Source organism: Labrus mixtus, chromosome 19 (genome assembly GCF_963584025.1).
Source record: "Labrus mixtus chromosome 19, fLabMix1.1, whole genome shotgun sequence".
Classification (NCBI taxonomy): Eukaryota; Metazoa; Chordata; class Actinopteri; order Labriformes; family Labridae; genus Labrus; species Labrus mixtus.
Genome location: NC_083630.1, coordinates 23,712,945 through 23,726,655, shown reverse-complemented (window position 1 = coordinate 23,726,655; position 13,711 = coordinate 23,712,945). Strand labels below are relative to the sequence as shown.

General features: G+C 44.2%; 1 protein-coding gene across 2 annotated transcripts in view; it reads left to right on the top strand.

Annotated features, from left to right (window-relative positions):
- Window positions 1-13,711, top strand: part of LOC132994607 (sodium/hydrogen exchanger 9-like) — a 71,379-nt gene that overhangs the window by 31,033 nt on the left and 26,635 nt on the right. For both annotated transcript variants that reach the window (XM_061065087.1, XM_061065086.1), the window contains exons 11-12: window positions 424-535; window positions 1,493-1,646. In XM_061065087.1, coding sequence (XP_060921070.1) covers window positions 424-535; window positions 1,493-1,646 — 266 coding nt within the window. The remainder of the gene's footprint in view (window positions 1-423; window positions 536-1,492; window positions 1,647-13,711) is intronic.

The window sequence follows — 13,711 nt, the reverse complement described above, 5'->3', positions numbered from 1 at the left end:
CAGGTTGGTGACAAAGACGATCCTGAAAACAGATCAGTGGGCCGACTGCACACGGGGAAATAATCGTTCTTTTTGCACAAGAGATACAAGCTGGTCTTGATGTAGTGCCACAGAAGTAGACCGAATGAACCGGGGTATATATGCACTGCTGGCTGATAACTTCATGAGAGACAGGTGAGCTGGCTGAAGCAATCAGGAGGAAGAGCAGGTGAGGAGAACTGAGGACACCCAGAGACAAATAGAGAGCGACAACAACAAACACAAGAGAAGGAGGGGGCGGAGCTGCAGAAACACAAACTTGTGGCTAAGGCTCAGGCATTGACAAAATGTACATTAAAGCTCAATGCCTTGTAATTGTTTTTTCACCCTGCTTGTTTGTCTTGTTTTGAAGTTCTCTCCTTAACCGTCACTTCCAACAATCAGCTCTCCATCTTTATATCAAGAGCCTGCAACATCTACCCTCTGTCATTCCTCCTGAACCTGAGACGCTCCACCAAGATCCCTCGCTCCTTCCAACATTTCATGATGTTTGCAGGTGACGATCTTCTTTTAATGCCCTTTATTCTTAATCTGTAAAATGTAGAATCTTTAGAGATCTTTCTCAAAGCATCCGTCGTATCAGATCTCTTCCTGCAGTTTGACAAATGTCTGGTTTTAGATGATGTTGCTGCAACTTGAAAAATGAGAACTTTTCCCTTTGTTAATCAGCTCTTGTTGTTATTCGGTCCTCTTCACCGTCTGCAGTTAATGGCATTAGCGGCCGGTGATGCTGAGGCAATGTTTCCTCTGTGGCACAGTTGTGAGTCAGTGAGTGTGCAGAAAATCAGCTGGGTGCAATCCTCAGGGCCTCGGTAATACTTCCCTCACTTTATTTTAAAAAGAGGATGCCTTTTGCGATTATAAACATCATCAGTAATTTCTCACCAAAAATAATTCCCTCTCTTCTATTTTTGCAGCCGTGTTGTGGTTAAGGTGTAAATAAAGCGCCGCCCTCTCTGGAGACTAATGGTTGACGCTGAGAACGGTTTGATGATGCAGGAGAAAGGAATGTTTGATGTGAAGTGATGTAGCTCGGCAGCAGCAGCAGCAGCATATTTTTTTTTCTGCCTGTCTGACCCACTTTACCTCTTACGTAAGAAGGATCCTTTGTATGAAAAAAAAAAAAAAAAAAAAAAGCCCTTGTCTTGCTATTTTTCAAAACTCCTCCCGCATGTGGTTCTCAAGGATTTGCACTGTGAATTGTTTTGGCCTTAAGTGTTATGTCACCACTGCAGCGCCATGTAGAGGTTTGTTTTGGGGGGAAGAGGGGGGGGCTGCTTGCTGGTCCGAGATGGGGATATTACAGGCTGTAATCTGATACCAATGTACAGGGTTACTAACTGGATATCTCTCTCCTGCTCTTATTCAGATAATTGATCTGTGGGTGTTTGTCTGGTCGGGTGATGGATGGCCGTAACCCAGCTGAGAAATGTCTCCTCTTCTCTTCCCTCAGGTTTAAGGGGGGCTGTAGCATTCAGCCTTACTGCAAGAGACACATCCACAGAAAGGGGACGCACCATCTTTACCACCACCCTGCTGCTGGTGGGCTTCACCGTCTGGGTTCTGGGCGCCGCTTCAGACCCCGCGCTGCGTTTTCTAAACATCAGGTCAGTGCTGCTTCTTTTCTTACTATTTACTTTGTCCTCGTCTCTCTACTTTCCTCCTGCACATGAAACTCCGAAAACTAAAGAAACAACGAGTGGGAGTATTGGAATTTCATTCTTCCTGTCCTGCGTTGAGTCTGCCATGTAAACACGGCTCTGACAACAACACAGCCAGCGGGACTCGAGCTTCTCCCTCATTGTAGACAGTCATGACTCAGAGAGAAACAGAGGATGGACTTGATTTCTGCTAAATGTTTGTGTAAAATGTTGCACATTCTTCCTTCAATGATGTGCAATATGTGCAAAATATTAAAGGTTTAAAAAAGGTTGTTAAAGCTGACGCACATTTCAGTAACAAGAAGCAGATCTTCCTCCTGTTTTCTCTTTTTTGACTCTGAGGAACCTGCAGGCTGAGCCGTGACAGGGAGCGTGCACGATGGCTTCTCCCTGCATTAAAAGAAAGAAAAGAAAGAAAAGCTGGGAAAAGAAGGGGGCGAATTGATGTGAAATTGCTTCATGAATAAATGAATAGAAGTGCCGACTTCTCCATACTGAGAAATCAGACAGTCACATAACATGGACAGGTATCACTGCTTCCCCCACAAAACATCCAAACGACTTTATTTTTCAAATGTTTTTACTGTTTATGTTTTAAAAATCAAATGATTGATCTACTCCCGGACTCTTCTTACAGCCTTCATTCTTCCTGTAACTTTCATCTCCTGTCTCCAGCTTGTTATTTAAAACATTTTTTCACCTCATCCAGTGAGATGCAAACCTTTATCCTCCTTTTGTTTCATGTGTCCATCACCTCGTTGATCCCACAGACAGAGCCATGGTTTATTCCGCCCTCCCTGAATATGCAACAGCCTCTCTGTAAAGCTCTCCTCTGCATGTTCCCTTTCTGCCTCTCCTTCCTCCCCTCTCTCTCTCTCTGCTCGAGCACTTAGCTGTGTGTGTGTCTGCTCCGGCTCTGCCCTCTATTAGCGACTTGCACAGCTGGTGCACGGGGCAAAGCGGGTCTACAGGTCCCTGGAAACATGTTACCGAGGAGATAACATTAAAATGCAGCTTGCCAAGCAGTACACATGAACCCGTGTATACAGGAAGGAAAACAGTTTGTAGCCATATAATGAGAACACATAGCAAGCGCTGCTTTTTGAAGTCTGTGTGGTATCAGTGATGCGAGGTTAGTGGGCGACCATGATTAAGGAGAGCAGAAAAGGCGTGAAGGATGCAAGGCGGTAATTAGATACTTATATTATTAAAGCGTAATCTCTGGCTCGGATCACAACGGGATAATTGACTCCCACAGTCTTTTGGAGGCATTGCTTTGGATTCTCTGGTGGTTTTCAAGTTGAAATATAAACTATATTTTCAAAAGTCCTGTTTTGTCCACTCCCTCACTGGCAAATCAAAATCAAGAAGGGGGCGGGGATACTGCTATAAGTTTGTCAACAACAATGGTGGAGGAGACGCTGGTCTGTTTCCAGGTCAGGACACGACTCCTTCACATCGTCTTCATGTTTTCTTGGTGATATTTCCTTGATTTAAAACACATATTAAACACACAGGAGCTATCTAAACACACCTGGCAGGCATCACCGAGGGATGCAGAAGTTAACTTTCGTAACCTAGCAACAGAACGCTGGAGAGAAGCGCTCTGAAACGGAGGTAAAGGTCGCTGTCAGGGTAAAAAAGAAGCGCCGTCTGTGAGCACAAACACTTCTGATCTCAGAGCTGCAAAACACAAACAATAAAGCCTTTGTGATGTGAGACCAACCCATCGCAGCCCCTTTTTCTTAATGAATCGCAGATTGACTCTTATATCTGCCAAGTTGTTTTTGATTCAGCTTTTACTGCTGAATAAGCATCATGTCAGTGTTATGCTAACCCAATGTCCCGGCAACAAATCCCCCCCGAGCTCTGGATCTGTGTCTACAAACTGGAGGTCTCTTGTTCTGTGTCAGACGAGCAGCTTGAGGAGTTTCTGCTCTGTTGATTCAAGATGCTATCTTCACTGAGCTGTGTGAGATTATTGGGTCTCAGATATAAAACAACAACAGCGACTCTGGAATCTGTTTTTAGGCAGACAAAGCCCAGGGATGACCCGCTCGTTGCAGCACAGTACCAAAGCCTTTTTATAAGATTCTCTGTTCTCTATGGTGCGTTCCTTTCAAGTCTTGTGAGGTTTTCTTTACATATCTGAAGTTCTCAAACCTTCACATATTGCTCAATTACTTATCACTTGATATTTACTAAATATATAAGAGGTAACTCTTTGAGAACATCACACTGATTATATCCTGCTGCGTTCTCACATCAGCTCACTCAAAACATTTGGCTGTTTGCGTTCACACATACAGCTCCTCTGGGAAATATCAGGAGTTTTCTGCAAGTGTGAAAGCTGACAAATCGTACTAACACAAACAAAGCAGAGAGGAGAGGAGAGGAGAGGAGAGAGCGGAGGAGGAGAGATGAGAGGAGAGGAGAGGAGAGGGGAGGAGGAGAGATGAGAGGAGAGGAGAGGGGAGGAGGAGAGATGAGAGGAGAGGAGAGGAGGAGAGAGGAGAGGACACCAGAGGAGAGGAGAGGGGAGAAGAGAGGAAAGAGAGGAGAGGAGAGGAGAGGAGGAGAGATGAAAAGAGAGGAGAGGAGAAGGAGAGGAGAGGAGAGAAGAGAGGAGAGGAGAGGAGGAGAGGAATCTGCAAAACTCAAACAATGGAAGATTACAAAATGTCAAAGCAAATGATCCAAAAGAATAAATGAATATGGAGGACAGAGAATGAAGTTCAGACATCAGGACTGAAAAGGTTAATGTGAGTAGACGAATAAAAGCAGTAAAACCTGAATAATGATCATAAGAAGATAACAGATTATCAGAGGATTTAAAGAAGAAGTTGGGAGACTTAATGTCTACCTATAAGAGAGAAAAGTTTCTCACAGCGATGACCTCCCCGAGCTTCAGCAGCAGATACATTTCAATCAGCCTTCTGGTGCTTGCTCAAGCGTCATCCTGCAGAATCGAGGTCAAACATCAAAGAGGAGTTATAATAAGAAAAAGACGCACTTCTGAGTGGATGGTTACTTTAGATATTGGAAAAAAAAACGTTATGCTAAGATTTGAGTCACATTAGTGTCACCGGAAAGGGAACGACTCCCAACATGTAAAAAAGTGAGATTAAATCCTGACGAGCAGGTGCAGGTTTGTGACATCAGGTTTTACCAGCAGATATAAACTTACATGAAATGAGTGAAAAAGGACAAATAACACCTTCATCTTTCTGAAAACAAACGAGCATCATTCTGTTCTTTCTTGGACAGATGTTGCAGTTCATCTTTATTTTGTTGCTTTTTCTCCTTATTTTCAATCCACTAACTAGTCAACCCTGAATGCATCAGGGTGTCAAATACAGAGCTGCCTTTATTTGTCAAAACATGCAGAAACACCAGACTAGTAAAAGGGACCGGGCCTTAAATCAGACCTTATGACGGTCGGAGCAAATTGGTATCCAGCCTTTTACAATGAGCTCCTTATGTGAAAAGGTGTTTAATTAAAATATGAAATATATTGTTTTAATTACTTTATTTCAAACCATTAAAAGTCTGTTGCATGCAGTAAACATCCTAAACTCCTCCTTTATTCAGCTCTGCACTTCTTCACTAATATCCCTCTTTTACCTTGTACCTTTCCTCCTTCAGTGTGTGTGTGTGTGTGTGTGTGTGTGTGTGTGTGTGTGCACACAGTGATTGTGCACCTGTAGATTTATATCCTGAATAATGCAGCTGCAGTTAACTGCTAACTATTTCTATCCTCCTGACACTTTGTGTTCTTTGTGGGAAGTCGTTTCCATCTCTGCAGCACGTCGCACTGCTCTGTGTCGACTGTGTTTTGGAGTTTGTTTTCGCTCACTCCTGAATCCCCCCCCCCCCCCCCCCCCGTCTCCTCATGAAGCAAAGGGAGTAACAACTCTGCAAGACTTCATTTCAGTAAATAATACATCAGATCTGTTCACCTGGAGAAAATGTAACTTCCATCCCGGCTCTGGAGTGTTTTTTTTTTTCTCGTGGAGGAGTCTTTGAAAAGTTGTTTTCTTGAGTGAAATTTACAGCCTGTCCCCTGCAGGCGTTATGAAAGAACAAACGTCTTTTGTTTCCTCATAGTGAAATTTGTTTCAAGAAAGCTGCTGTCACAGGTAATATGGTGCCGGGTGGATGTGTGTGAGCAGTTAGGAAGGCCAGTCTGTACTTTTCAGCAGTCCTCCTGAAATCATCTAGATATTTTGTGTAGAGTGTAAATGTCAAAACGGCTTCAGTCATACAAACACACACAGAAGAAATTCAGCCTCGAGGGGGGGGAGGTGAGCAGAACGAGGAGAGCTGTCTGTCAAGCCTGCAGTGAGCAATTCATGCCCCTCTTGTTTGGATTGATGGTTAAGACTCAAACCAGATGAGAAACACGCGGTAAAGCCTCTGTTTTCATTCGGCTCACTGTTCAGTCAGATGTCGGACTTCAGAACACAAAAAAGAGCTTTTAAGGGCCGAGACTTTCTCTGCCTCCTGCTCGACGCAACAATTCCTCTCTTCTCTCCATTTCAGGCTCAATTTCAAGGCACATTACTGCCCACACGTTTCATCATGCTGCTGCAAAGAGAAATAGATTCATGTCCACACTAAAGTGCTTACAGTAATATACTGTACATATATACTCTACATTGTTCTACCTACATCTTAAAATATGACATACAATTCCTTTTCCGCTCTACGTTTGATCTTTAGAGGTCGCATGTTGTGTAAAATCCAAAATCCATCCAATATGTGTCCCTATATGTCTAAAAAAAAAAAAAAAACAACAAGCTGTGAGAAAGTCTCCTTTTGTCAGATCAAACTGGCAATCTGCCAATATTTATACCTCCATCAAGTCTGCACTGGCATCAAAACCAGCCGGTGTGTTTGTGTGTGTCTGCAGCATCACTATTTGTGATCGGTCAATAGTGCTGATACACTCTCCTCAAACAGTCTCAAAGGTGCAGAAGTTTTAGATTTTACCGTCTCATGTTGGAGCTTATCAGAAACATGCAGAGGCTTTTTAGGTCGGGTACAATCACTTCTATCTGAACCACTTCTCTTGCCCGCTTCCATCACTGCAACACCTGTTGACCTGATAACTGCTCTCATATCTGGAAAACCGAGGGGCGTCCAAAACGGTTGTGTGGTGGGGGGGTCTTAAAATCGCCTACCTTCTCTGGTCCAAACAAATCCAGAGCATTCAGGAGCAGAATCTAAAGTTAGAAGGAGGACATACTGGCTGCTGCATTGTTGTCAGAGAAGCCAGCACTTCAACATGTTTCCTTAATGATCAGATAGTAAGATACCTTTATCATCTCACTCTCTACACATACTGATTGATGCTTTACATATAAACAATGCCACAGTGTTTACAGTTCCTCATATGCTATTCCCAAGCAGTACAGCCAGCCACACTCACTCACACACACACACACACACACACACACACACACTCACACACACACACTCACTATGCCACACTTCCAGTTCTCAGTCTCAGTCTGATTCCTCGGCTTTGATGAGGGCTGGAGGTGGCAGGAAACCCCCAGAGAGATCTGAAACCCGGTCACAGTGAGCAGTCTGAGGCCCCTTGGCTTTGAATGTTTGCCAGTTATGTCGTCCTAGAGCACTTTCACTTTAAAATAACATTATATTTCCTCTGACCAGCTTGGGCGGATACTTTTGGATCTTTTATTAGCGGTAGCTGTGGTTTTAAATGTTCAGGAGCGATCATGTGCTCTGTGATTATAATCCAGTTTATCACTTTGTATCTCAGTATATCTGTACATTTCTTATGTGCAATGTTTACAGTTAAAGTCTTGAAAAAGGCAGATGTGAATGCAATAACAAACCAAACTTTTTACTGTCATTCATAGTCCCTGGTGTCTTTTTATTGGGCGACAAGTTCATAGTTTTTATTCATCTTTAGGATTTATTTTGGGGCTTTTTATGCCTTTTATTTTAGAGACAGGACAGAGTGGATAGAGTCAGAAATCAGGGAGAGAGAGAGAGAGAGAAAGAGAGAGTCGGGAGAAAGGAGCCGCAGGTTGGATTGAGCGATGCTGCAATACCAGGTTCGGCCACTATGTAAAATCTGCTTCAACGGTCAGCGCACTTCCTGGGGCCTTGGCGTTAGCATTACCGAGCCTCTTCTTAAATTTGTACTCCATGGAGCGAGAGAGTGATGTGATGGAAAAGGCCGGGCGAGACGAGAAAATAGCTCATATATGAAAGCCGCACCCACTTTGCAGTTTTGTGCGATGATGTAATTTTAAAATGTGTCATGGAGGTTGCAGAGGACAGGCAGGAAAGAGGCCTTTTAGTCTCATTTTATTTGTGTGTGTGTGTGTGTGTGTGTGTGTGTGTGTGTGTGTGTGTGTGTGTGTGTGTGTGTGTGTGTGTGTGTGTGTGTGTGTACATATAAATGAGCAGTGTTCAAAACTTGGAGGCAAGACGTAACAGCTGGAGCCGTGCTGATGACTGGCCTGCTTGTTTTGAGTGGACAGATGGGCGGGTGGAAAAGCATGCCTCTGATGTCACTCACTCTCCTTCATGCCCCACTGACCTCTTATCTCTCTCTCTCTCTCTCTCTCTCTCTCTCTCTCTCTCTCTCTCTCTCGCTCGCTCACTCACTTACTCCCTCTCTCTCTCTCTCTCTCTCTCTCTCTCTCTCTCTCGCTCTCTCGCTCGCACACTCACTGCCTCTTATTTTGACATCCGTCTCCCTGTCAGGCGTTGATAACATTTTCCAATCGTGGGGACCGTGTAATATAAGGATAAGGCCACACACACACACACGCACACACACACACACACACACACACACACACACACACACACACACACGCCTCATATATATGCATTGTGAAGGAGAGAGGAAAGTCATCCACATATCCTCATGTACAAACACACAATAATGCCCATAATAAAAACAACCCGATTGGCTGGGAGATACTTCAAAGGACTCTGAAGATGAATGGCTCCTGCGTTGGTTTTGTCCCGGCCGATAAGGAGAGGAGACAACAAGACTCTCATTGGTTTATTCTTTTTTCTGTCTAGTTAAAGAGATTGCTTTGTAACAGATCGTAAATGGGACGAGAAGTGAGAGTAAGCGACTTCATCTATAAAGCAAGGGATGAAAGTAAGCTATCATAATTATTATTATCATCAATCCTCAAGTTGAGCTAACTCTTATTTTCTACGTCTAAAGTTGCCTATCCTTCATCCATTGTGAATTCATTCACTAGACTTGCTGGCTTGTAAAGGTTAAACTAAGACTTGAGTGCACACTTAAAGTCTTTCTATGTGATTTTTCACACTTAAATATAAATCAAGTATCTCCTCTGAAAATAACTCTGTGAGTCATGACTGTCTACAATGGGTGTAACACCCGAGTCCCACTGTCTGTGATGTTTTCAGAGTTTTCAGAGTCCTATCTTCACTTTGTTTACATCGCCCGGACGGCCGGCTGACTCCTCCCCTCGTGTATAAAAGTTGTTTAATTGAGGGACTAGAGAAAAGAAGAATAACATACTGTACTCACTGCTTAACTGTGTTTCTAGATCACGCTCATTTCAGGTAAATTTACATGCAGTGTGAAGATACGAGCATAATAAAGATCACTAGCATTAGCATGCTAACACAACAATGCAGTGCGAGTTGTTTTGGTTTCATGCTGGTGCTCAAGGGCGACATCTGCTGGATCAAAAAATCACATATAAAGCCTTTAAGGGAGTTAAAACGGTCTTGTTGGTATGTTAGGTAGGACCCAAATGCAGAAAAAGATGGAGGCAGGACGAGACCAGTTTGTTATGATTCTAGCTGCTAACCGCCTTGTCTGTCCTCAGCTGCATTATCCATGAACAGGTGCAGCTAGCTCTTGTTTTGCTACGGCTGAAGTTGCATATGATCTTCACACTCATTCTATATTCATGAAGGGAAACGAGTCGGCCTCTTCGTCTTGTCGAGTTGTAAGGCGTTGCTGAGGCTCGTTGGCAGGACGGGCGAGACCCAACAGCTGATGATGCTGATTGTAAAATAAAGGCAGGAAGAGGTTAGCTAGTCCAGGTTACTCTGTGTGGTACATTGTTCAGCTATCAACACTCCTGTGTGTGTGTGTGTGTGTGTGTGTGTGTGTGTGTGTGTGTGTGTGTGTGTGTGTGTGTGTGTGTGTGTGTGTGTGTGTGTGTGTGTGTGTGTGTGTGTGTGTGTGTGTGTGTGTGTGTGTGTGTGTGTGTGTGTGTGTGTGTGTGTGTGTGCGCAGTCATTACACAGGTGAGAGCTCGAGTGGGTGCATGTGCTGTAAACGCCCCCCCCCCCCCCCCCCCCCCCCCCCCCCTCTGACACACTCGGGCTCGGCGGGCCTTTGCGTTGAGATTGATAGTCACCGGCTGTGTGTGGAGAGTCTGAGCAGATCGCCGTGGAAACCGCATCTGTCAGATCAGCCAATACGGCGAGTTTATCAGGTGGAGATTGACTCTGGACTGTGGGGTCTCATACACTGGAGTATTACGCTAAACCCCCCCCCTCCCGAGGCACTGACTAATGGATGTGACGTCAATACGGAGAGGGAGGAAGAGAGGGCCATTAGGAAGAGCATCAGGGCAATAACAGTGTGTGTGTGTGTGTGTGTGTGTGTGTGTGTGTGTGTGTGTGTGTGTGTGTGTGTGTGTGTGTGTGTGTGTGTGTGTGTGTGTGTGTGTGTGTGTGTGTGTGTGTGTGTGTGTGTGTGTGTGTGTGTGTGTGTGTGTGTGTGTGGATGGTCTAAATGTACCCAGGGGGTTTTTTGCATCAAATACAATATGCAAATGTAAAACTCACAGACACAGAGTGGCTTTCCTGTCGAGTGTTTTTTGGGAGGTTGTTGTTTAAAGAGATTTCTCGGTTTAGCGACAGGAAGTGGAGAGAAAAAATATCGGCGAGAACATTTGTGTTTTGCAGTGTGCATCTCTGGCAGGTGTCTGTGGGCTGAAAGAGGATCCACACTTGAGTATGAATAATAAAACAGACACGGGGGTGCCTCTGCTGCACACTCTCTCTCACACACACACACACGTATGCAAACACACACAGACGCACATGCACACCTACACATTTTTTCCACTCGGCTGGCGGGGTGAACAATTCTTTAAGAACGCGATCCTCAGAGAGAACAGGAAATTTGGTAATGAGGGGTTGATGGATGGTACTGATGGGACTAAAATGTGCAGCACTTCAGAGGCAGAGATGGAGAGTATGTGCAAAAAAAAAAAAAAAACACTCTGGATCCCGGCGCTGCATTAGTGTGGCTCTATGTGTGTTTTTGTTGAGGAAACTATTTTAGCGTTTGTGTGGGAGAGTTGAGAAGTGCTACTCTTTTGGAGGTGGAGAGCGCTAATGAATCCAACTTACCCAGCGTCCCTAGCTGCCATAGCGACCTCGCCTCTCAATCACTCTCGATGGGCACCTCGTATTTATAGAGCCATTATTTTTAGCCCTCTATAATTTTCAGCCGCTCTGCCTCCTTGAAGAATTAACAGAAGGAACATTGGAGGGAAGGATGGAGGAGAAGGAGAAAATTGGAGGGCGAGAGACGGCCTGAAAAAAGATGAAAAGAGTAGAGAAAAAAAAAATCCATAACACTGAGTTTTATAAAACTTGTAAAAGATTTATACTAGCTTGGGGTTTGGCCTTCGGTTATGAAACATTTTCCTTTCTGGGAGAAGAGATCCCCGTTAGGTCAGACAGGTAGCAGGCTCTTTGGTTTTTGGCAAATTCACCCAAAATGTAAAATGAAGATAAAACCACCAAGTCTGCAGTCATAACAGCAGAACTACGCCCAGCTGAATGCTATGATCAGAATGCTAACAAGCTAACAATGCTATCATTGGAAGACATTGTGGCTCCCACCCTCTGGAGCTCACTCCCAAAAACATCATCAGAGACCCCCCCCCCCACTCTCCACCTTCAAGAAGTCCCTAAAAACTCACCTCTACTACATCGCCTGCAACATATAAAAGAATATATATAAATACAAATATTCTCATTATAGTGTTGTATAGAGGACTCTGTTGCTTCGTCCATCACGTTGTGTTTTACGTCGTGCCCTGCCTCAGGAGACCCCCGCCCCCCTCCCCCTCTGAAAGGGGGTAGCCTCCTGAGTCTCCGGTGCATGCAGAGGTGTCAAGTAACGAAGTACAAATACTTTGTTACCTTACTTAAGTAGAAATTTTGGTATCTATACTTTACTGGAGTAATTATTTTTCAGCCAACTTTTTACTTCTACTCCACATTTTAAAAATAGCCTCGTTACTCCGATTTCATTTCGGCTTGTCATCGTTCAAAAAACACACAAAAAATACTAAAAAGTCCAGATAAATCTCGCCATCCAGATAGAATGAATTTGATTGTAGTTGGATGAGAAGTATAAACATATACCATTCCGATACGCTATTAATCCATTCATTTTGTCCTTAATGGCATGTTTTCCCCCTTACATTACTTTTACTTTTATACTTGAAGTAGTTTTGAAACCAGTACTTTTACACTTTGAGTAAAAGGCTTGAGTTGATACTTCAACTTCTACAGAAGTCTTTTTAAACCCTCGTATCTATACTTCTACCTGAGGAATGAATGTCAACACTTCTGACACCTCTGGGTGCATGTGTGGAAAAACTGCTGCACTGACATGGAGCCTTGCTGTTAAAGTTTTCTTCCATTCTGTTTTATCCTATAATGCATCCTTGTAATCATGGCCTTGTTTGACTCATGCTCTCTAACAAAACAAAGAGAGAAACATTTGTAGAGGTAAACGTCTTGAGAGGAGGATGCAGTCATCTCTTTTCACACTCTTCTTTTCCATTTGGTTTGTTTGTGCATCACTCTCTGTCATTGCAAAGACAAACTGAAGTATTATGTGTGTGTGTGTCATCCTTTTTGATTCCCCCACTGGCCTGAATGTTAAGCTCCCCGCAAGGTTGCAACCCGTCCTTTTTTATTTAATTTTTTTTTTTTTTTTTTTATCGTTGCTGTGAAATCCCTGAGGGTGGGTTTTTTGTTTGGTCCCGACTTGCTTGATCTTGAGGCAGGAAATCATTGGCCAGAAAGAGAACAACAGCATTGGCCAAACACAGACTCCCAATACACAGATGAGAAAAGAGCGGCTGATTTAATGGTTCAGCGGAGGGGGCATACACATAGAGAGAGGAGAGGAAGAGGAAGAGGAGGGGCAGATGGAGAGAGAAATGGATGTAGAGTGAGTGCTGGGAGATGGTGTTCAGTTTAAAAACGCCTTGAAGCATTGACACTGCACACATCAAGTCCATGAAATCAAATCTGTGTTGGATGAAATTGAGTGAATCTGTTGTATAGTAGTGCAGAAATGTAGCTTCCTGCATGCTATCGCTGCGTCAGTGCATGGCATCCTATCTCTCTTCTTACCCTTTTGACTCAGACTTGAGACCCCCCCCCCCACCCCCTCCCCGCCTGAAGCCAGAACCAGAAGAAGAATGGACTTGGCAGACCATCGGTTAGCCATCTGCTCCCGTGGATGTGGTCAGTCTGAATTATGCCCTTTTATCCATCTCACTCACACGGACACACAAACCCCATCCTGGCCTTTTTCTCATCTACTGTATTTCATCGTTTACGACACACATGCACCGTGCATCTGGCGGTCCAGTCAGCCGTGTCCCGTGGCCATGTGTCTGGACGTCTGTTCAGCAGGGTGTGTGGATTCAGGGAGAGAGAAATAAAGAGGGAGGCGCTCGCTGTTGGTGGTATCAGGGAGGGGGGTACGATCGATTCATACCCTCTAGCATCCCGCCAAGAAGCTGCTTTCATAACCCTGCCTCTTTAATTATTTACTGCTTGCCCTCAAAATTTCATCAGCACCCAACATACACACAACAATATGCACCCAGCTGAAGGAGCATTGTGGAGAAGGTGGAGCAGAAGAAGGTAAGGCAAAAGTACGCTCACAATGCAGCTTAAAGCAAAAGTACTTCATCTGATTTTTTAGA